This window comes from Nuphar pumila, chromosome 14, assembly GCF_984573655.1.
Source record: "Nuphar pumila chromosome 14, dmNupPumi1.hap1.1, whole genome shotgun sequence".
Classification (NCBI taxonomy): domain Eukaryota; kingdom Viridiplantae; phylum Streptophyta; class Magnoliopsida; order Nymphaeales; family Nymphaeaceae; genus Nuphar; species Nuphar pumila.
In genome coordinates this window covers 36,989,567-37,012,646 of record NC_143262.1, presented here as the reverse complement: position 1 = coordinate 37,012,646, position 23,080 = coordinate 36,989,567, and the positions used below count along the sequence as shown (strand labels likewise).

Here is a 23,080-nt window from a genome sequence, read left to right as displayed (position 1 = left end):
TCTCTCTCTCTCTTGACTTTTTGTGCCACCCCCTCCTCCCAACGACCTGACCCCACAGTGGCATAGTCATCCAGTGCATCGCTCACATCATTGTTGCAGTGTGCATAATGTATATACTCTCTCTCTCTTGTGTTTAGGGCATAAATATACAATTGAAGATGTAAGAATTAGGGTTTAGATTAGCATTTAGGTTTAATGCTTTTTTGTATTATTTTTCTCAATTAACATGTAGGTTTTTAATGAGATGAATATTAATTTGTTATTTTTTTATTTTTTAATCAACATTATATATGATTCACATGCTTGATCTTAGTTAATTTTTTTGGAGTTTTGTTATTTTTTGTTTAAATTAGTTTATGTATGAAAACTATGAATGATGTTTGCTAATTAATATATGTTTGAATAAATTTACGAATGTTGGAAGCAAGACCCTAAGTTAGAATGAGTTCTATGGATACATATTTTGTAAGTACATATATAAAGGATATATGTTTGTGTTTAAATGAATTTACGTTTGTGTTTGAATGAAATATGTTTGTGTTTAAATGTTTGAAGGAATTTATGAGCAAAAAATATTTTTTTATTTTTGAACAAATTCATGGCCATGTTATGAAAATGTTTGAATGTTTGATGGGTTGGTTATATTATGTTTTAATGAATTTATGAATGTTGAAAGCTAGACCTCTAGTTAGAATGGTTCTATATATATTATTAGATTGTTTACATGAACTATGTCATATAATATATAGTTAGAGACATTAGTTTAGTTATTCGGTACTTTGATTTCTTGTTAGTAAATCACTATATATAGTCAGGATATAGCTTATTTGTAACTTAGCATGATGTTATTTGATTTATTTAGTAATTTAAAAAAATCATGTTATTTTTTAGTTTTTTTGTATTTAATTGACTAATAGCATATTATTTTTATATAAAATCAAAAGTTAACAGAATCTGAATGAGTAACCGAGTTGACCTGCCTGAATCACGAGTCACTAGTGAACGAGCTAATTCCCAAGTCATTGAGTTTTTGAAACATGATTTTAAGCAAGGTTCCTAATTATGAATATGACAATATAGTGTCTTAATTTTTGTTGACTTGCTGTCGTAGAAATTGTTTTCCTTTTTATAATGCATTTGTGGGCACCCTAGCTTAAATTTTTTAGCTCTGCCCCTTATATACTCCGTTATCAAATAAAAAAAGAATGGTTAAGATGAGAAGCGGATCATGCAAGGTACATAAGATACATGAGGAGCCACCCCCTGCAATCACTACTCAGGCTTTTCTTTTTCTTTTTTCCTTCCTTTGGTTTAAGGCAATAAGCAAGAATGATAAATAAAAATGGTCGGGCGGAGGGACGTACATGTGATAGTGACACTAATCCCCACCACCATGCATTTCCCTTTCACTTTATCATAGCGACGTATTTAGGTTGTACCCGTTATTGTCATTATTGTTACAAGGATGACGCCGAGAGAGAGAGAGAGAGAGGCGTTTTTAGTCAAATAACTGACTAAATTCAGCTCTTGGTTTACTGGTGATATGTAAAAAGGCGTTTTCCCCTCTAAGTTAGTGAAGTAATTGATTAAATTCAACTCTTAGTTTACTTGTGATCATATCTACTTACTAATTTTGTTCAAGGATGTGTCCGTAAAAAGGTGCTTTCCCTTCTAAGTTGGTCAAATAACTGATTAAATTCAGCTCTTAGTTTACTGGTGATCATGTCAAGTACTCAATTGTTCAAGATTATGTCTATTGAATCTCAGACAGAGAGAGAGGATCCGCATCTGCTCTTATTTTTAGCTAATAAATTTTAAACAATTCTCTGCCTTTTACTTTTTTGCTTTATCTTTTTCTACAAGTATAAATTGTTCTGTTTTGCCATTTCCTGATTGTGTTGGTCGAGAGAGAGAGAGAGAGAGATGGATGGGGCATATTTTGTTGGTAGAAACGAGATTCTTGCCTGGATTAATGCCACGCTTCAGCTCAATCTCACCAGAGTGGAGGAGGTGCGTTTTTTCTCCTCTTCTTGCCTTACCACTTCGTTTTTTATTTTTAGTTCCTACCATCAGTTTATAGCAATTTTTTTTTTCCTTTAAACTTGTTGGTTATGATTGTTGATAAATTTTCTTTCAATTCGGTTGAGGAAAAAAAACTACTTTTCTGTCTAATTTTTATAGAAAATATAGGTCTTCCTTTGGTTTTCTTTAGCCGGTTTTGTAATGATGGTGGTAAGCGTTTCGTCTTTTTGCCTATCAATTTGATGTGGAATGCTGCAATATCTATTTCTTATTTGTGAAAAAAGAATTGGGTTGTGCAGAGATTGGCCAGAAGTGAAACTTCTTTCATTTTTGGTTAATTGCAAGGGATGGGTCTTTTAGATTGTTGGCATTGAAGTGATCTATGATCATTTCATGGTTGGGGTTCATTTATCTTCTTGTCCTCTAAAATTGAAAGTATTCGAGCCTTTCATACCTTAAGTCATGGCAGTGTTGATCTTTTCTGAGGATTGTGGTTTATTATTGTTCATAAACGAGATGATTTGATCTGAAATTTTGTGAGTACTCTGGTTTATGATTTTATTTTTTGTCAGGCGATTCGGGTTTATAAGTACCATGTTTACATGATGGTTGTTTACTTTATAAAGCAATATAGTGTTTTGATTGAGCAGGCTGCCTCTGGTGCTATCCAATGCCAGATGATGGACATGATCCATCGAGGGGTCGTGCCAATGCACAAGGTAATAACTAGTGAATGCTACAATGCAGTTGGTGTTATGTCATTCATTTTTCTACGTTGGAAGCAGAGGTTTTTATTCATGGTTGATCCTGTTCTCTCCATATGAATTTTAGGTGAATTTTGATGCGAAAACTGAATATGACATGATCCAGAATTACAAAGTTCTGCAAGAGGTGTTCACCAAGTTAAATATAGACAAGGTACTCCCTACCTTATTTTCATGAAAATTTTCTTTTTTCAAGGAGTGGTATCAGGTTGCCAAGTTTTTGATATCCCTTATTTCGGAGTGCAAATACTATTATCCCTGGTGGGTCTCCTGTTATGAGCAGTTGATCAGGAGTCCATCATGCATATGTAAATTTTATTGTGGACATTGGATAATGGGTATATTGCATGTACAAACTATATATATGCATTATTTTATAAGATGCACCATAGAATCATTTAAACCAGTGCAAGGCCTTTTAAACCATTTTCATTCCAGGCCCAACCCTCAGCATCCTGGCTGAGAAACCTTCAATCAAGTCATTTACTGATTTGTCAAAAGCTCAGCATAATGGGTGGGAGCCTTTAGGTAAAATGGTATGATAGGATAATGCCAGTTATTGATGTCATGGTGACTAATTTGTAAGAAACAGATCAGCAAGATACTGAAGGATGTAGCATTATCTTCCTATTTAAACTGAAATTTGGCATGGACAATGAATGGTCAAGAAAGACCTATCAAGGATTGGGTCATGATTGGACATATGATTCTGCCCATGTTAGCATCCATCTGTCCCCTTTTTTGGGCCTTCTTCTTGTATTTGTCTAGTAGTTTGGTATCTATATTCTTACGTATGTATTTTCTATCCTTTAAAAACTTTTTTTGTTATATGCCTCCATAAAGAGAAAATGACTCTATGATTTTGGGGTTCATGATTATTTTTGAGGGAAACTTTAATAGACTTGAGGCCGATAAATAGTAAAAGGACTGGAATGTCTGTGTGTGTATGTGAGACTGTGCATGTCTACGCATGCACATACCAGGTTCCCAAGGTACATTTTAAGCCATGACCTGCAACTTGGAGGTTAGCCTGTATCCTCTAGCTAGTAGAACAGAGAGCTTTGAGTACTAATTAATGATATGGTTAATGGAATTAACATAAACTAATTCTTTCTCATTTCAAAGAGTCCTGTATTTTATGGAAATGAAAGGATTTACCAATTTTAGGCTGATAAAGTTGTCAGTTGAACTTAGTTGATGCAATCCATGGGGAAGGAATCAGGATGCTTGTAGTAATTAGATGAATAAAAGTTGAAGAAGAAAAGAGGAATAAGTAGAAGAAGGTTACAACAAATAAAATTAGGCTTGATTTTTTCTTTACAAATTAATGCTTGCTTAAGATGGAATAACTATTGTATATCCCAGAGACAAAACCCTAATTCCTAATATCTTTTTTAAGATAATAAAAAATGGTCTCTATAACAATATGTAGAAGTCTTAAGCTTTGGTAAAAAAAACAGGTTCTTCCTTTGTTCCTTTTGGCTCTTCTCTTGATTGATGATAATTTCTGGACGTGTGTCGTCATCTATGTGGTCAAAGTCACTAGTCGGTGCCAAGGAGCTAAGCTCCTAAAAGGTTGGCCTAGTTGTGAAGAAATAGATCAAGAAAATCAGAAAAGTTATAAAAAATTGTTAAAATTAACAAGAAATGCATAATTATAATTGTGAATAAAGTGTAAGTGTGTAACCACATTGCAACATGTAAAATTCGTAACATTTCATAACACAAAACACAATTGTAAATGATGTTAAACAATTAAAATTACCATGTGAACTGGGCATTTCCAACGCTTTTTTTGCAAATCCAACCATGTAGATGTGTTCGGCATGGTGAATTTGATGGAAATCAACTGTTGGATCATGTATTTTTGATGAAAAAAAAATAGAATTTTTAGATGTTTGAATATTTATGAAGATTATGAACCGTTAATTTTAAAGCCTTAAAAAACTTGTTTATGCATCATAATCGGATGATTCAAGAGCTGGTCCTTATAAAATCAAGCATGTAGATCACATCTGTACGGTTCACACAGTAGTTCGACCATGCATGTAGATTTAAGAGAAAAGAACAAAATATCCTTGAAAATCACAGTTCATACTGTAGTTCTCCAATTCTAGTGACTATATATATACATACATATATAGAGAGAGAGGGGGTTTTCTTCTCCACCCCACCTCCTCTTTATATTAACTTAAAATGGAAAGGAAACTTAGGCTGTCCCTATGCCTAGGTGGGGCAGCCTAGGCAACAGACTAGCTTGTCTGCACCTAGTCAGCTAACTAGGTAGCTTGACCTTGGCCAGCTAGGTTTATCTTGCTAGCAAAGGCCTTCATCTTCAAATTATCATGATAAATTTGGTTCACCTTCTATCCTGGGTGTAGCCTTAAAATTCTTTTGCCTGGATGATTGTGGGACTTGGAAGCTTCTTTTCTAACCCTCAGGTCTTGCAAAAATATATCCTTTCACTATGTCTGTTTCAGAAAAACCAATTAGGTCTTACGAAAATATATCCCTTCACTGTCTTTGAGAAAAACCAATTAGGTCTTACAAAAATGTATCCTTTCACCATGCCTCTTTCAGAGTAATCAATTTCATCTTGTTAGATGATGCTTTGAAGTTTGTGTTAAGTCACAACTTTACAAAATATGAATTTATGTTTATTGTTGTATGGGCATTCTTCAATTTCATGCATGATGCATTTGTTAGATAAGTGGGCATCTTACAGTATGTGAGTGGTATATTTAAACATATTTCTTAGGGGTAGACATAATAAAGTCTAAGTATGATATATTCATTAGATCTAAACTTATTTCTATGGATATTATTCTCATTTAGCCATATATTCTTTTCATACTGTTCAGGTCATGATTTTCATCTGATCTGCACTTATGATCTAGAGGCTCACTTCTTATATTTATGGAACTCTGGTATATCATCCAAAAATTAGTTCATCAAGCCAAACATCCATAGGATAATAAGCTCATTTCATTATTATGTTACAATCATGTTTTCAGTATAGACATTTCCCTGTATTTCATGCTTTGTCATTCTTGCTGGTCATGACATTCTGCAAATAAAACTTAGTTATTTGCCACTCTCTCACAAGTTCTATTCTTGTCTGCAGTTGAACGTTATTAAGAAATCATTTAGTATTCCACTTTTCTTATATAGACATTACCACAGCCTAAATAGCCATGTTATGATGGTGAAATCAACATTCATCCGAACCCATGAGTAGTGAATGTAATTTGTGATGATTATCAAATAGGAGCATGATCCTCCTACTTATGTTAGTGATATAGTCACTCACTCTTATGTTCTTTAGGTGTTTCTATTTGATACTGCTGACTTTGATTATGGATCCTCTAATGTATAAAGTTCTGGGCCTTCTGGCTTATATGCTGTCAACTTGAAAAGTTATTCTTCAAATGTCATGTATCTCAGCCTTCAGAATTAGCCTTGGATGATCTCACTGCAGATGTTGCTAACGAAAAAATAATTCTTTTATTGTTGCATATGGTAGTGTTTGATCATCAAATTTGTTCCCTAGGTTGTCACTTCATAAGTGGTCAAAGAATATCTAATGATCTTGTTTGCTATTAGTTACTAGAAACATACAGTGCAGCCTCACATTGTTAATTTTACCATTTTGAGACTACTTTTTCAGTTGCTTTTCTCAACTTTGTGGCTATCATATTGTCTTTTCTAGGCTATTGAGTACTCTCCTCTTAAATTCCTTAATGTAATATTGCTTTTTCAACAATTGTGTGTTTTAGCATATTGAAGTGAACAAGCTTGTCAAAGGGCGACCACTGGATAACCTGGAGTTCCTGCAATGGTTGAAACGTTACTGTGAATCTGTTAATGGTGGAATTATGAATGAGTATGAGTTTTTCTTTATCTACTTAGTGTTTCGAAAGTTAAATTGATGATCCTTTTTGTCTTCTTTATAGTTATGAGCTAGTAATCTTATGCTTAGATTGGGTGTTCTTGTCTTCTGTTTCTGAAATCCATGTTCTTATGGTTTAATATGATAGCTGAACTGGAAGAATCATGTTGTTCCTGGCCAAGAGTTCTCTGTTTCAAATCCATCCAGGGGCTCTCAACCAACTTTGCCTTCCATAGACTGGAAAAACCATGGTTCAGAAAGAAAGACCAAAACACCATAGATTTGCCACATCTGTAGGGCCTGCTTGTATTGGTAGGCAATTGTAGTTTATGGTACTTAAAACTATTAATAGTTGCATTGGGTTGGAGTGACTTATGTTAAATTATTAAATTCTGTTAGGATATTACCATCAGTTCCATGTAACCTGTTGACCTGCGGAAAAGTGCAGGTTGTTTGGTCTTTTCTTCTGAAGGCTCGATCCATAACATGTATTCTATTGAAACTATGAAACCTGACATGTGGCATTCTCTTTGTGAGAAAAGCTAATAGCATTTGGTTCCTTTTGGGCTTGTTTGATGGCTTGTCGAGGATTGGAAAAATGAACAAACAAAACAGACAGAACACTCGTTCTGATCGTTCTGTAACAACTGTACCAAGTCCAATGTTTCTTTCAACTGTAAAAGAGGTTGTGCTCCTTGTGTCCAACGTTTGTTTCACGTTGTATGCGGACAGAATTAACACACACGGCTAATGGGTCGGATAATTTCGTTTTAGACCATATGAGTGTTTTAATATGTTTATTATGGATTTTAGCATAAACAAATGTGGATCCAATGCTAACAGAGGATACTGTTTTTGCTAGTGATGAGCCCTGTGTTGGTTTGGGTCTTTCTTGAGACTGCTGATTCTTCAAGACTGATTGAGGAGGTGGAAATTTGATTAGCAAAAGTTAAATAAATATAATTTTGAATCGAGCACAAGAATTCCTAATTAAATGCAGTCGCGTTATCAAAAAAATTTGAACAATTAGAAGTGGACAAAAATGGAGAAAAACTACTCACAAATCTGAAATTTCTTACATGCCTTATGGAAGGTAACATTCCCGGCCTGATCGGATGCAGCAGCCACGAACACCATGACCGCATCGCACAACCTTTGCAGGTTCTCAAACACCAGCTTGAAGGCAAAGACCCTGAACCTATCACAGCAGCTGCGAACGTCATGATCCCGACGTCGATGACAATTCCGTCCCTGAGATCAATCCTCTCAAGGATCTCTTGGACCATCTGGGAGATGTTGAGCTTACTGAATGGCTTTGCTTTCATCATCCTAAGGATGTTGCGGTGGGGCTTGTCAGGAATGTCGAGATCGGCGAGGGAGTAGATGAAGGGGTCACGGAGGCCTTCGACAATGCTGGTGGCAGGCAGCAGAGGCCTTCGAGGATGCTGGCGGCAGGCAGCTTAAGGCAATCGAAGAGTTGGATCGCCAGGAACTGTCTTGGGGTTTTGAGGCTTAGGGTTTGGGTGTGGGGAGGTCGGCTGGAGGAGGAGGAGGAGGAGGGATTTTGACGTCCAATGGAGGCCGGAACTCCTCTCCTTCTTCCAGTCATTTTCCATGGAGGATTGATTCTAGGTTTTTTTTAGGGGTTTTGGTGTTTTCACAGCTAGGGTTAGGGTTTTTCAGAAAGAGATGGAATGGAGAAAGGGAAGAGTGAGGGGGAAGGTTGGGGAAGAAAGGTGAGAGTGAATCAGAGAGTGGCCGAATGAGGGAGGCAGTGAAGAGGTTGAGAAAAAGCCTGGGGTTCATGTTTGAAACACCAAGAGAAACCAGAGAGAGAGAGAGACGGGCGCGCCTGTTGAGGTTTTTTTAATTCATTCCCCATCCCTGTTCTTTTCTTAACAGGTGGGTGGAACGCTAAATACATGCATATATGGATGCAGCGGACGACATTCTGTACGTCTGCTGCATCCAATGTTTGTTAGAAAAGGTGTGAAAAGAGGCTTTTCGTCCCACAGGATGCACCATCAAACATACCCAGTAACTTCACGAGGTTTACCTTATACTGGTGGGCATACTAGTAAAGAATGGTATTTTGTGATCTCAGTATGAAAAAACGTGTCTACCAAGGAAGATAAGATTCCTCATCTTCCAGGGTTGCTGATCCATAAACTAAATGTAAGAATGCCACTGAAAGATAAACTGTTGGCATTTGATGGAAATCTATGTATACTCTGGTTAATGTTAACCTCAATTTGCACAACCTTGAAGATTGGAATCATGTGTGGAGCATGATTTTTTTCCCCTGCTGCTATATACTGAAAGTGTGCATGTGTGTGTGTGTGTGTGTGTGTGTGTGTGTGTGTGTGTGTGTGTGCGCGCGCGTGAATGTCTATAGCTTAATTTTTTGATGCAGTTCGTTCTGTCTTGATTCCTACCTTAGATCCTTTCATCTCTAAGATTTTGTATCCCACATTTGATCACCTTAGCTATCTCTTCTTTACTGTCTAATAACACGTATTCTTGCCATTCATCTTTCTAGGAACTACAATCCAGTAGAAAGAAGAAGTAAGGGAATAAAGGATCGGAAGGGAATATCTTCAATGCATTCTTCAAATCCTACAAAAGGTCACCGCAGCTCAAAGTCCATGGAAGCAAACAACTTAACTGCCCTTGGTCTTTTAAATGGATCAGGTTTTGGGACTTACAAACAGCCTGTAGTCTTGCAACACCATGCATCTGTTATTGCAATTGTGCCTATGTTTGTAGTTGCAGTTCTAAATTTAACATTTATATTGAGTAGTTTCATTGATGCAGGAACCAAGCAAGGAAAAGCTTCTACTGGGTCAGATGGAGCAAATTCTGCTAGACAAATACATGCATTGTCTGAACAGGTTCTTACATTTTTTTTGGTGTGTGTGTGTGTTACACGGGCATGCATGTTCCACTATATGGAACCTCGTTAGCTACATTACCAGGACATCTTTTTGAACGTCCATAGAAAACTACCTGTATACACATCCTGTCTGTATCTTCATTGCCCATTTCATAAGGTTGGCATAGCTTTCTTTCAGGAATTTTCAAGTATTTGTGTATATTGGAACATTTTCTCTTTATTGTATTGACTTGCATATTTCCCTCACGTTGTATGAACAAGTTTTATAATTTGAACATGCAAAACCAAATGCTCAAATTAGCCATAATGTGCTTTGGCAAGCTTATCTACTCTATCGGTTCTGTTTAAAAGGGTTCTCTTGGTTCTGTCAATTCATTCGCATTTCTTTTCAAACATGCAGATTGCAGAGCTCAAGGTTTCCATAGACCAGTTGGAGAAAGAGAGAGATTTCTACTTTGCAAAATTGCGTGACATCGAAGTTCTGTGTCAAACTCCTCAGTTGGAGAATCTTGTGGTATGTATTAGCTTTTCTATTTAAATCCTTTACATGGTCCTGAATGGCAGTGTGGTTTGCTTTTTGTTACAGGTACTTGTAAAATTCCTTTTTCATCATCCAGTGGCTAAGTGAAACATTTCATTTTTGCTCGAAATCTTACTTGTGTAATGCAAACTAAATAAGATCGAAGTGCCTTCACATTTACATTTTGCTTGACCGGTTCTTTTTCATCAAGATCAGAACTAACTTTGCTGTGACTAGAATTGTCTGTTTGCCTGTACTTGCAAAAGTTATGACTGCTAACGTTTCTGCACAGGTGCTGGCTGCCATTAGGAAGATCTTGTATGCTGCAGATGATAGGGATTCTGAAATTGTTGAAGCTCAACTCGTGAGCAAGTCATTTACATTGACTGAAAGCAACACAGAGAACAATATAGACAAACAAGATGGACATGAGTGACGTCTGTCTTTCTTTCATTCCATGACGCTGAAAAAATTTAACCTTGTTCCTGCAAGTTTCACAGCGTTAGGATGGAGCCTTGTTTTATAACATTAGAGCTTTTTGCTTGTGCACTCATTGAACCTATAAGGACATGTACAGGATACTGTTAACTATTTGCAAAAATTTATGAGAAAATTAATTTAGCAAACAAATAGCTTGTGTTAGATCAACTTATTCAACATTGACTGGAGGGTTTCCCCTAAACAAAGAACATTATTACAACGTTGAAATGTAATGTATTAATTTCCTGAAAAAGACCATCGGGCTGGTAGGAGCAGTTTGTGCAAGTCACCATGTGATGGGACGTTGTAAGTTCGAACGCCACTGGTATATGGCTGGTTGCCTGACTGCCTGGTTATGGCTGGTTGCCAGAGGCCTGTTTGAGTTGGCTTAATGCTGTTTGTAAAGAGTGGGCGCTAATTCCCCCAGCTCTGTTATGGAAAAAGAAAAATTAGTGAATAAAGTGAGCCAGTCTTGGATGCTGCAAAAATGCTTCTGCTCAAAGGGTTATTACTGCTTTGTTGGTTTCTTCTTGGAAGTCCACACGCCATAAGCTAAAGCACTTGCATTGGTGCAAAAATGCTTCAGCTTCTGCCAGTTCCTGATATAAACAATGCGAGCTTACAAAATGTCTCAAACCTGTAGGATCTATTTGTTCATACTTCCCTTCAAGATAATTAACAGTTTTAACATGGTTTGTTAGGAGGATTGGAAGGAATTTCGATGGTAAACCATCCATGTTTGCTTCTATCATTTCCAGCCAACTTTGCATTGTATCAATCTTTTTGCATGTACACTGATGATATCATCTGTGTGCATAGAGGTCATAAAATTCAATTGTTGTCAATCTGAAATTAAGTATTGTTGTTGTTTGGCTCAAATTTTATAGCCTTTTAAATCAAGCTTTTTAGCCAAATAACCCTCTCTTCCCAGTTTTTTTGGGAAATAGATTTTGGAGAGAAAGCCTACTTTATGAAATATGTTTAGTGCCACATTGATCATTTTTGAGAAACAAATGGGGTTTAAAATGTGTAGAGATAACTTAGAGGGCAAGACTTTTAGGTGACTTGTCAATTGAACTTTGAACTTGGATCCAGATTCGGCTTAGCTCGGCTAGGTTTGTTATGGTCCAGTCTTGGTTTCACCAATATTTTTAGCACTTTTTTTGACAATTTTGTACCTCATAAAAAGCTTTTATTTTTACAAAACCGTTTTGGTGGTTGACTAGGGCAGTCAAAGGTTATTTATGGAAAGTGACACCTAGCCTTAACATTTAGCTAGAACGTCTTTGGTGCATTAAGAAGGCAACTGGGTGAATGAAGCCCATTTGGGTGATTGTTTGAGGCCTTAAATGGGTGCATATCACCCATTTAGGTGGCCATCTTTAGTGTGTTGAGAAGGTGAGTAGGTGCATGAGGCCCGTTTGGGTGGCTGTTTGAGGCCTTAAATGGGTGCATGCTACCTGTTTAAACCTTAAATAGGTGCATGTCACCTGTTTGGTCTTTATGGCCCATGCAAACGGTCCTCTAGACTGTTTTGCTGAGCTCTATATAAACCCCAACTACCTTAGGTCATTCCATCAATGAGCTTGGCTCTTCTCCTCTCTTCTTTGTGCCCTCTCTCTCTCTCTCATTTTCTTGAAGTTGTTCAGGTGAATGTGTTATGGTGACTAGCCTTCTCAGTGGTAGGAGTGGCTGGTATTGCAAGCTGAGCTTCATGCTTGGTTGTATCTCATAAGCAAGGTTGTATCCAGCCTTATTGCACCCAGATTCACACCGGGTGAGGCAACTATCATTTTTAAGAAAGAGCCATTGTTGCGCAACTCTAAGCTGTAGTTCCCACATGTGAAGAAAATTCTAATAATTTAAAAGCGACATCCAGTGTCATGGCAACAACTATGAAGGTTGGGAACTAGGAGCTTCCTAAGCTCTCTCAATTCTTCATGGCCAATTTCAAGTGGTAGTAAAACAAAGTGATTATCTTCCTTACCATGGACAAGGTAGCATACATGTTGATTGAATCATGCCCTCCAGAATGAGAAGAAAAATATGTTGCTAAGAACAAGAAGTGTCACAAGCAGAAAGAGGATAACTATGTGTGTCGAGGGCACATTATGAATGCCTTGTCCAACCCATTATTTGATTTTTACTTAGAAGTAGACTCCGTGCAAAAGCTTTGAGAAGCTCTTCAAAAATAAATACAACACGAAGCCCATGGGAAATTGTAAGTTTCTCATTAGCAAATATATGGATTTCAAATTTTTTTATGACAAACCACTTCTACCTCAAGTTGATGAAATGCAATTGTCGGCTCACCAACTTATGGTAAAGGGCATGAACCTTGATGAGTTCTTTCAAGTGATTGCAATAATTGAGAAATTATCCAATTCATGAAAGGACTATCGTAATATGTTAAAACATAAGAATGAAAATTTTATTTTTGAACTTCTTTCTCATCTTTGAATTGAAGAAGTTTATCATAGAGATAAAAAAGAAGTTAAATAAGTTACCAAGGTGAATATGATAAAAACATTTTAAGAAATCCAAACATGAGATTATTTTCTGCTAACCAGGACATTATACAAGAGAATGTCATCACTACAAGAAATCCAAACATTTATTTGGTTAGATAGAAGTGGAGAATACTTGCCTCATGATTTTATCAAATTTTGTAAAGAACATGGCATACACAGACAAAAAAAATCACCTTACACTCTTGAACATAATGGTATTACAAAACATAAAAATAGAACTTTAATTCATATGGTGAATACAATGTTTATTAGTTATGATATTGATTTTAATTTATGAGGAGAGACTTAGTGCATGTTATATTTTAAATCATGTGCCTTACTCAAAATTAAATGTCACTCTTTATAAATAATGAAAAAATAAAAAAACAATTTTAAGTTATCTTAAGGTTTGGGGTTATATTCCTTATGTTAAATTGAATGGACCTAAACAAACTAAATTATGACCTAAAACTATCACATATGTTTTTATTATCTACTCTCAACACACACACAAAAAAAAATGGATTTATGAACTTGAAAACTTAAGTAATTTGTAAATCTGTACAAGTTGAATTTAGAGAAGATCCAACCTTCAAAGATATGCAAAATCTTTCTTCTCCTTTAGCTTTACATGAACCTGTATTTAAAAAGTGTGTTTTAGAACTTGAGAATTTAGAAATAAAAAAAGAGAATTAGAAAACTAAAGAATTTTGAAATAATTTTTCATCTTTACATGATTGATAGAGATCCATTAACTTTTTCTAAAGTTGTGTCCTCAGCTGATGTTGTATATTGAAAATAAATTATTCAAAATGAAATTGATTTAATTCTTAAAAATATAAATTGGGTTTTAGTTGATTTATCACTTGATTTTAAATTGCTTGGTTGTAAATGGATTTTCAAGAAGAACCTTATAGTCAATAAATCTATTGATAAATTTAAAGCGAGATTAGTAGGAAAATGATTTAAACAAAAATTCAAAATTGATTATTTTGATACTTATGCCCCAATTTCAAGAATAACTTCAATTAGAGTTTTTATAGTTTTAGCTTTACATGGAACAACTTGAAGGTTTTTATGGTTTCTGGCCAAGAGAATAAAGTTACCAAACTTATTTAAGTCTTTATACGGCTTGAAATAAACTCTAAAACAATAACATGAAAAATTTGACCAAGTGGTTTTGAGTTATGGTTTTAACATTCTTGAATTTGAAAAATTGATCTATACTAAAGTTGATCATGAAAACATTATCATTATTTGTTTATATGTAGATGACATGTTAATATTTAGCAATAGTGTAGAATGCATAAATAATACTAAGAAATTTATTTCTTTTAATTTTGATATGAAATATATGAGACTTATTAGACATGAGCATGGTTATAGTTTCACTCAATCACATTATACTAAAAAATTGCTTAGAAATTTTGATTGCTTTAATTTCAAATTTGTTGACACTCTATTTGATCCCAGTGTTTGATTATTTAAATACACTAGAAGAGGTGTTTCTCAACTTGAATATGCTAGTATAATTGGTAATCTTATGTATGATATGAATGAAACTAGACCAAACCTAAGATTTTACGTAAACAAACTGAGCCGATATACTAGCAATCTGGGACCTAAGCATTGGGATGCAATCTTAAAGGTACCTTAAAGGGACATTGAATTATGAGTTATTTTATACAAGAGAACTTCATTAACCTTAAGGCGTATAATGATGTAAATTTGAATTTGGATAATGATGGTTTTATATCCACAAGTGGGTGAGTTTTTACTCTTGGATCTAATCAATATCTTGGGCATCTAAGAAGCAAACCATAATAATTCAATCCACTATAGAAGTTGATATTATAGTACTAGCATTTACTAGTATAAAAGCTAAATGGTTGAGGAATCTCTTAATTGAGATTCTATTGGGTAGCAAATTGTTTCCCCTGTAGCAGTTTACTATGATAGTCAAGTTGTTATATATAAAGCAGTGAGTAATATATTGTAAACACCCCAAATTTTCTTCGATTGTTCTCGAACACCCTCTTTCAACAGATTCCAATCCCCTTAGGTCAGTCTACCCCTAGGTCCATTCTAGTTTAGGTATCATTTCACCCCCTTTTTGTTAGTAAAATTACCATTTTACCACTAGGTCACCCTAGACCCTTGCCAGTTAGATCTAGTCTAGCTTCTTTTAAGTTCAGAGCAGTTAGAATGTCAGTCATTTCTAGCTCTTTTGAGCTCACGATGAGTAAATCATATTCATTTCTAATCATTTCAGCTAAAATTGATCCATTTCTTGAGAATTGAGCTTATTTCTAGCTCAAATTCTAGTTAATTGTGCCTGAGTCAGTCAATTCCAGTTAATCATGTTTTTTGTGTTTAACTTGAGCTTATCAGAAGTTTAAGTAGTCCAGTTTCAGTTCAAATTCGTTTTCCATATTGTTGAAGTTTATTTTAGCTCACTTCAATTGAAATTGAGTTGAGTCCAGTTAGTCTAGCTAGTGTTTGAGCTCCAGATTTAGTTCATCTCAGTATAACTGACCTTTATTTCAGCTCAAACCCAGTACACTCTCATTACCCACTTCACTCTAGTGTATATTTCTTACCATTTCTCTGAGAATTATGTCATTTCTCTATCATCTAGTCTGAGAGCTTAGTTGAGTCAGTGTCTTTTTAGTTCATCTGAGTTTAGAAACTCTAGAACCCGATTCAATTCAATTTAAACCTCATTTTTCAGTGTCACTTTTTGCCCTGAGGGGCAAAATCATTTCTCAGGTTATTTTATTCAAAAATCAATTCTATCATTTTCTAAGCTGGTATAATTATCAATCTGAGCTCAGATCAATTCCTTTTCTGAAATTTTAGCTATATCTGAGATGCAATTCGTATTTGGATCGGATTCAATATCGGATCTGATATCCAACACTCAATTTTCGTTCTCAGACAGGAATCTTCAATTCTTTGTCTCTGCTAGGAGTCTTGGACTTCAAATCCCTCATCCAGGGTTTGCATTTCGCATGTCATTTTATGTCATTCCATATCATTTCATGTTATTGCATATCATTTTCGAGATCCAACACTCTTATTTTCAAAATATCAAATCTAGACTCGATTTTAAAACCTTTCTTTCGAAATCAATTTCAAAAACCTAGGTTTTAAATCGATATTTTCCATTTGTCCAACCCGCAGGGCTTTATATCCTTACTTCAAAGTATTTTCCTTAGAAAAATAATCTGAATTCATTTTAAACTTGATTTCTAAATCAATTTTCAATTTTCTCATTTTTTTCAAGTGGGGCCCACCCTGCAGGGGGCGCCAAAACCTATTTTTTCATCTTTCTCCAATTTCATTTTATTTCATGTCTTAGTTATTTCAAAAATACAATTTTTTTTACAAATGTAGGTGTCTTTTAAAAGCTTCTTGAAAATCTTGTTTTTATCCCCTTTATTTTCACCATTTTTAAAATCATTTTTGAAAACCAAATGGGGCCTACATTAGGTGGCACCACATTTAAAGGTATTTAAGTAAGTTTAGGTTAGTTAGAGTTTTAATTAAATTAAAGTTTGAAAAGTCAAATCAATTAAGGAAAATCTCCCCGCCCCCCTTTGGCTTATCTCTTAATTAATTAAGAGAGTTCGGGTTAGATCAGAACTCTCTAAACCTAAAGTCAAAAAAATCTATAAAAGGAGACCCATAGAGGGGTCAATCGTCATGCTTTCTCTCATTGCTTCTCTCCCTCTCAAGCCTCCTCAAGTTCCAGCAGCCTCCTCTATTGAAGATCCAAGGTATAATCCCTCTTTTCGATTAAGTTTTAATTGCTTTTTATTTATTTTATGCTACTTCCACCATTGCCGCCCCCCTATGCATGCATTTCCTCTTTCTTTTACTTCAAGAAATCATGTGAAGACTTCAAGAAGATGATCAACTAAGTGTTTAAGGTACTTTACATATTTTTGATCCATGAACAATGTTCATCTTTTATTTATTTTGTTAATGCCCCAAAAAAGATCGAGATTCGATCCCTCTATGAATCAAATCCCTCTTTTAATTGCTAAATCAAGTTCTTAATCATGCTTTCCTATGTTTTTACTTTTATTTCATCATGATCATGCATATTTTTATTATTTCATATGTTTAATCATGATTCTTGGTATTAGTTACACATTTTATCAATTTTATCATACTTAATTATATTTCTTTTTATTCTAGGGTTTTAGTTTTACAATCTTGATTTCTATATGTCTGTTAATGTTATTATTTTACCAATTTATATTCGTTATTTAAATCTATTTTTTTATGGTAGAATCATGCATCTGTCTAAGGTTTCCAGTAAAAAAATCAGACTTTTTTGAGTTCTGTAACCCTATTTTCAAAAATCAAAGTCAGAACCTATTTTCTGAACTGGGAAAACGCTATGCAAATCTAAGAGCATTTTTCTGAGGTCGTATCTCCCTCACCAGAGATCATATTTCAGATTCGTAAAAAGTGACATGCTCGTCAGTGTGTCTAATTTGTTATATGAAATGTTTATAATTTTCTATAGTTGATTGCTATTTTTATTTAACCCGACATTAGAATCTATTCTTCTTGAACTGGCAGGCACAGTTCAGGGCCAGGTTCATCTTGCCGGAGCGATTTCTCCCTAACCAGAGATTGTATCGATGATCTGTAAAAGGTGATCGATCTGTCAGCATGTCTAATTTTTGTGTTGTGATTTTTATAATTTTTCACTATCATTTTATATTTTCTTAAAGCCCGAAATCAGAGTCTATGTTTCTTGAAGCGTCAGGCATGATTCAAACCCTAGGTCATCTTGCCGAAATGATTTCTCCCTCACCAGAGATCGTATTTCTAATCCATAAAAAGAGTTTTTCTCTTCGTTATCTCTAGTTTATTTCTAAAAAATATTATGAATTTTTATGGCTGTTTTCTATTTTTTTTTAAATCGGAACCGGGGTTTGTCTTTCTTGTATCGTTATATGTTGGCCAGAATCAAGTGTAACTTGTCAGAACGATTTCTCCCTAACCAAAGATTGTATTCTCAATATGTAAAAAGGGTTATTTTCATTAATCTGTCTAGTTTTTCCCTGTTAAATTTCATAATTTTTTATTGTTGTTTTATGTCTTGTTCTGGTCTAACACCATGATAGGTACAAAATAGTAGGTAAAATAACATATTTTTTATCTTTTTATTTAGTATTTATTGCTTAAATAATCATAAGTATTTATTTTTTGATTGCATATTATTTTTTCATGTCAATTTTTATGATTTTTAGAATTCATTTGATGTGTTATTTAGTTATTTCATAAAAATAGGATGCTCGCGGAGTTCTGATTTAACCGAAACACAAACAAATTTCATCTTTTTTGCATGTTTTATTTTTTCATACATTATTTTTGTGATTTTTTTGTTTGATCATCTTCGTAATCATATTAGGGTACTCTCCACCCGATTTTGTATTGTTTTGAATTCGTTTGATCCTCAGATTAAGCGTATTATAAAGATCTTTTGTGAAAAATCCTGTTTTTGACCCTGTTTTGCAATTAACTTTAATTTTCAAGGATATTTTAGTTATCCCCCCCCCCCTCCGAATTATAAATTCCTAAGTTGTTTATTTTTATTATTTATTTAGTTCTACACCATCCTTTATTTTATTTATTTTACAGAAGCATGGGAAAAGGCTTATATCCAGATAAATCCCTCAATTTTCAAATATTATCGGATAAATTCAGAAAAGCCTACATGTTTCTACTAACAAGTTTGCTAATTTTGCAGGAAAGCTCAAAGATTAGATTTTCTTTTATTTTCTATTTTTCTTTATTCAATTATTGATGTAAATTGTAATTATAATATTGGAATAAGAATATTTTACTTTTCTACTTAGCTTAGGATGCATTTGCATATAGTTTGATTTTGATATATCACTGTTGTTGTTTGATCATTCATATGCACATATTTTAAATTCATAATAATCAACACAAATGACACGTGCACCTGCTTCTAAGGAGTTGATTGCTATCATTGCAAAATTTTACTTTTGCAAGTCAAACTGACCTTTGAAGAAGATTTTGAAAATAACTCGCCTTCATTTTAAAATACAGGATAATTCCGAAGAATGAAACTCGCCTGTCGGTATGAGGTTCAACCGTTCCTGGCACCATAACCAAGGGTAATCGAACCAATGATCAATCTAGTGCTTTGCTTTTCTCAACTTGTCTAAATCGATGTTCTATTCCTAAATGCACAAAGAATCAGGTATGCGCTATGAACTTTGGAAAAATCCAGATTAAAAATATGATGTATGCTTCAAATATTAAAAAATACTTGAAGAAAGGACACCTTGAAAATCATGAATGACATTTGGAAGTATTTTTGAAGAAAAAAAAATCAATTTCTGAAGAAAAGGATGTCAAATTCTGAAGAAACTTTGGAGATGTTTGAAAAAATCAGTTTTTGTTGAGATTGAATTGGAAAACATCAAAAGGTATGGGTGTGTAACCCTGTGAAAGTCTTTTCATGATGCAATCTAACTTAGATGAATGAATGCGATTTGCAAAAGTATTTTCTGAAGAATTTGAGAAAAATCATTGATAAAAGAATTTTTGTACCTTATAGAACTTTGATGAAATAAATTCTTTACATATCCTTAACTATGGCCAAGAATATGTATTGAATAATATCTCATTTGATTCTAAAAGGGGTAAATACTTAAAAAAGTTTAAAAAATATGTAATGATTTCTAAAAATGCCTAAGAGTGTAGGTCATTTGTGGCTTAGAAAAAGATGATAAATCTGAGTTTTGTTCGTATTCTGACTATGGCCACAAATATGAAACCCGCCGAGTTTATCAACTCCTTAAAAGCTAGTGCACGTGTCATTCGTGTAGACCATGATGAATTTGAATATGCATGAATTATCATTCATCACACATTAACATTATTGAAAGAAATAAACTATATGCAATGCAACCTTATTCTAAGTAGAAAATTAAATTCTTATTTCAATGTTTATATTTTACATCAATGATAAATTGAAATAAATAATAAAGTAAAATAAAAGAAATACAGTCTTAATTGTCCCTACAAAACTAACAAACTTGTTAATGAAGATATATCGGCTTTTCAGGATTAATCCAACAATATCGAGAAATTATTGGATTTATCCAGATATATGCCTTTTTCATATTTTTCTGAGATAAATATAATAAAATATTATATAAAGTTGAATAAATAATAAAAATAAACAACTTTGAAATTCAAAATTTTGAGAAAAATTGAAATTCCACTAGAGGTACACCGAGGCACCGATTCTATGACAGATCTCAACTTACCCTCTATTTTTGTGCCTTTAGTAGGCCTATTATTTCCGGCAATTGCAATGGCTTCTTTATTTCTCCATGTTCAAAAAAACAAAATTGTCTAGATATGATGGGACCCAATCTCATCAATTTTTTTCAATCTTTGGATCATAATACAGATTTTCATTTCATTTAATGGGAATGGTACGACATGCGGCTTCGGACACAAATGGAAATAGATGATCATATGGATAAATGATGATCATCTAAAATAATGAAATATGATAAAGATCGATAAACTAAAATAATTAAGCAATAAGGCACAACACATAAAACACAGAATATATACTGTATCCAGACCTACATCCAGTCCCCAAGCAAACCACTTGAGCTTTCCACTATAACATCCGAGTCACTGGATAAATAGTACAACACCCTCTTCCTCAGAGGTCTTCTCTCAACAGAGAAGGGGCACACCCTCTTCCACAGAGGTCTTCTTCTCACACCAGAGAAGGACAACACCCTCTTTCACAGAGGTCTTCTTTTCTCAACAGAGAAGGGCAACACCCTCTTTCTCAGAGGTCTACTTCTTTCAACAAAGAAGGAATACAGTGAATAACAGAGTTACAATACTTCCTATAGAACCTTCAGAATGATATGAATGCACGAATGAAGGATTCTCAGAATGTTCTGTTTGTCACTCAGAGGATACTCTTTGTCAAAGAGCTGGACTTGACTTTTTCTCTTTTCTTTCTTTTCTTTCTTTTCTTTTCTTTCTTTTCTTTCTTTTCTTTTTCTCTTTCTTTTTTAAGGCTCTCTTTTCAAATATCGAATAGGAATTTTTCTCGTTGTAAGCTCACACGTCTATTCCATTCCATTGTTTGAATAGTTTATTTGAGTGTGTTTATATAGCTTTTAAAAAGTAGTCGTTACATTTTGGAATTGTAACTTTTTGAAATGTGAAATGTTATGTCATTTCAAAAACATCTTTTAGAGAAGTTCGAGAATGCCTTTTTCCATAAAAGTGAAATAGAGGGTACACTAGTCGTTGTAATATTTTAGGTAATACATATTTTATGTAAAAAGTCTATTTCTTACAATAGTACATTGAACGTTGGGTTGTAGTTTTGTCTTTATTCTAATTAATGATTTGAGGTACATTAGTACTTCTTTGCTTTAAATGAGTGTAAGTACTATGAGTGCTTTGAGATATTTATTTGTACATAGTCATGTCAAGTGTTTTCTTTATGTTGTGTTTTTCAAAGTCTCCAGAGAGAATGAGGACCAAAAGAAGGTCGACATTCTTTGAGAAGGATTTTAACAAGGATTTGTTACAGGAGGTATTTAATGCTTTGTAAAGAGAATGATGACTTCAAGTAAGTCGACATTCTATGGTTTTGTAAAAAAGGTAACTAGAGTCCTTTCAAAACATATTTTATTTGTTTTTCTTTTGTGTAGCCGATTTATGTTTTTGTCTTCTTCTTGTATTAGAAATATTTCTTTAAAGAAGGTAACTAGAGTCTTTTCAAAAACATATTATATTTGTTTTCTCCATGTAGCCGATTTTATGTTTTTGTCTTCTTCTTGTATTAGAAATATTTCTTTAAAGAAGGTAACTAGAGTCTTTTCAAAAACATATTATATTTGTTTTCTCCATGTAGCCGATTTTATGTTTTTGTCTTTTTCCTACATTCCTTTTTTTCATGTTGTCTTGTATATAGTATAAGGTACAATTATTACATGACAAAATATCTTTTTCATAAAAGGTTGTAAGAAGGTACAATTATTACATGACAAAATATCTTTTTCATAAAAGGTTGTAAGAAGGTACAATTATTAGTTTTCAAAAAGGAGCTTTTTGAAACTATCGTATACTTTGATGATATAGTGTTTATGAATGAGTATGTAATATGCAATATGCAAGCTCCTGAAGGTTCTGTTACATATGACTCTAAAGAAGAAAGAAGTCTTCAACTTGAGGTAGCCGATCTCTTCATTTGAACTTTAGGAATGCATGGCTCATCAAGCTTTTTCTTCAAGGAGTATGATTGCACCATATTTGTACTTGAACAGGAAGTCTCCATCCTTATTGGGTGAGATATCCTTGCATCAAATACTCGTTAGATTCATGGCAAAACATATTCAGTCATAATATAACATTTTTCAAGAGGACATATTATCATATCATATAAAATCAAATGAGACAATGTATCATATTATGTGACATCAAAACAGAGTTTCTCAACAAAAATAACCAAAATGCTCCTAAAAACAAGACTATGGCCTTGAAATCAGGGTTTTCAGAATTTTTTTTTTTTTAACTTTTGATTTAAGGATCAAACGGATTCAAATCAACACCAAATCGGGTGTGGAACATCCTAACATGATTATAAACATGATCAAATCCTAAAAATATAAAAAAAATTATAAAAAAATTTGAAATATCATAAAAATAGCATTTTTTGCCCGTGTTTCAGTTGAATCGGGACTCTATGAGCATCCAGTTTTTGTGATTTAACTAAATAAACTACCAAATAAATTCTAAAATCTATAAAAATTAACATGGATACTTGTAATAACCCTAAAATTAAAATAGAATCAAAAAATAAAAATTTTGACATTATTTTGATATGAAAATTAAATAAAAACATGAAATACATAATTTTGCTGGTGGACACGTACTTGTCACAGTGTCAGACCTGAATCAGGT

At 33.8% G+C, this 23,080-nt stretch overlaps 1 protein-coding gene across 3 annotated transcripts; it reads left to right on the top strand.

The window, feature by feature from the left end:
* The first annotated feature begins 1,739 nt into the window (after window positions 1–1,739).
* Window positions 1,740–10,718, top strand: LOC149816767 (microtubule-associated protein RP/EB family member 1B-like). Of its 3 annotated transcripts, none has more exons than XM_089986579.1 (8): window positions 1,740–2,010; window positions 2,673–2,741; window positions 2,854–2,940; window positions 6,563–6,669; window positions 9,215–9,366; window positions 9,490–9,566; window positions 9,969–10,082; window positions 10,381–10,718. In XM_089986579.1, exons 1-8 carry the CDS (start codon window positions 1,924–1,926, stop codon window positions 10,522–10,524), a joined length of 837 nt encoding a protein of 278 aa, XP_089842705.1. In that variant the 5' UTR covers window positions 1,740–1,923; the 3' UTR covers window positions 10,525–10,718. The 3 variants fall into 3 exon arrangements, with proteins under 3 accessions (XP_089842705.1, XP_089842707.1, XP_089842706.1); XM_089986581.1 differs by lacking the exon at window positions 10,381–10,718 and adding an exon at window positions 10,155–10,293; XM_089986580.1 differs by lacking the exon at window positions 10,381–10,718 and adding an exon at window positions 10,133–10,293.
* The last annotated feature ends 12,362 nt before the right edge of the window (window positions 10,719–23,080 follow it).

Excerpts from the sequence above, each read along its gene's own strand:
- LOC149816767 (XM_089986579.1), top strand. The coding sequence starts at position 1,924 with ATGGATGGGGCATATTTTGTTGGTAGAAACGAGATTCTTGCCTGGATT. Across the intron at positions 2,011-2,672 it reads ATCTCACCAGAGTGGAGGAG|GCTGCCTCTGGTGCTATCCA; the intron begins GTGCGTTTTTTC and ends TTGATTGAGCAG. Across the intron at positions 9,367-9,489 it reads TGGTCTTTTAAATGGATCAG|GAACCAAGCAAGGAAAAGCT; the intron begins GTTTTGGGACTT and ends TCATTGATGCAG.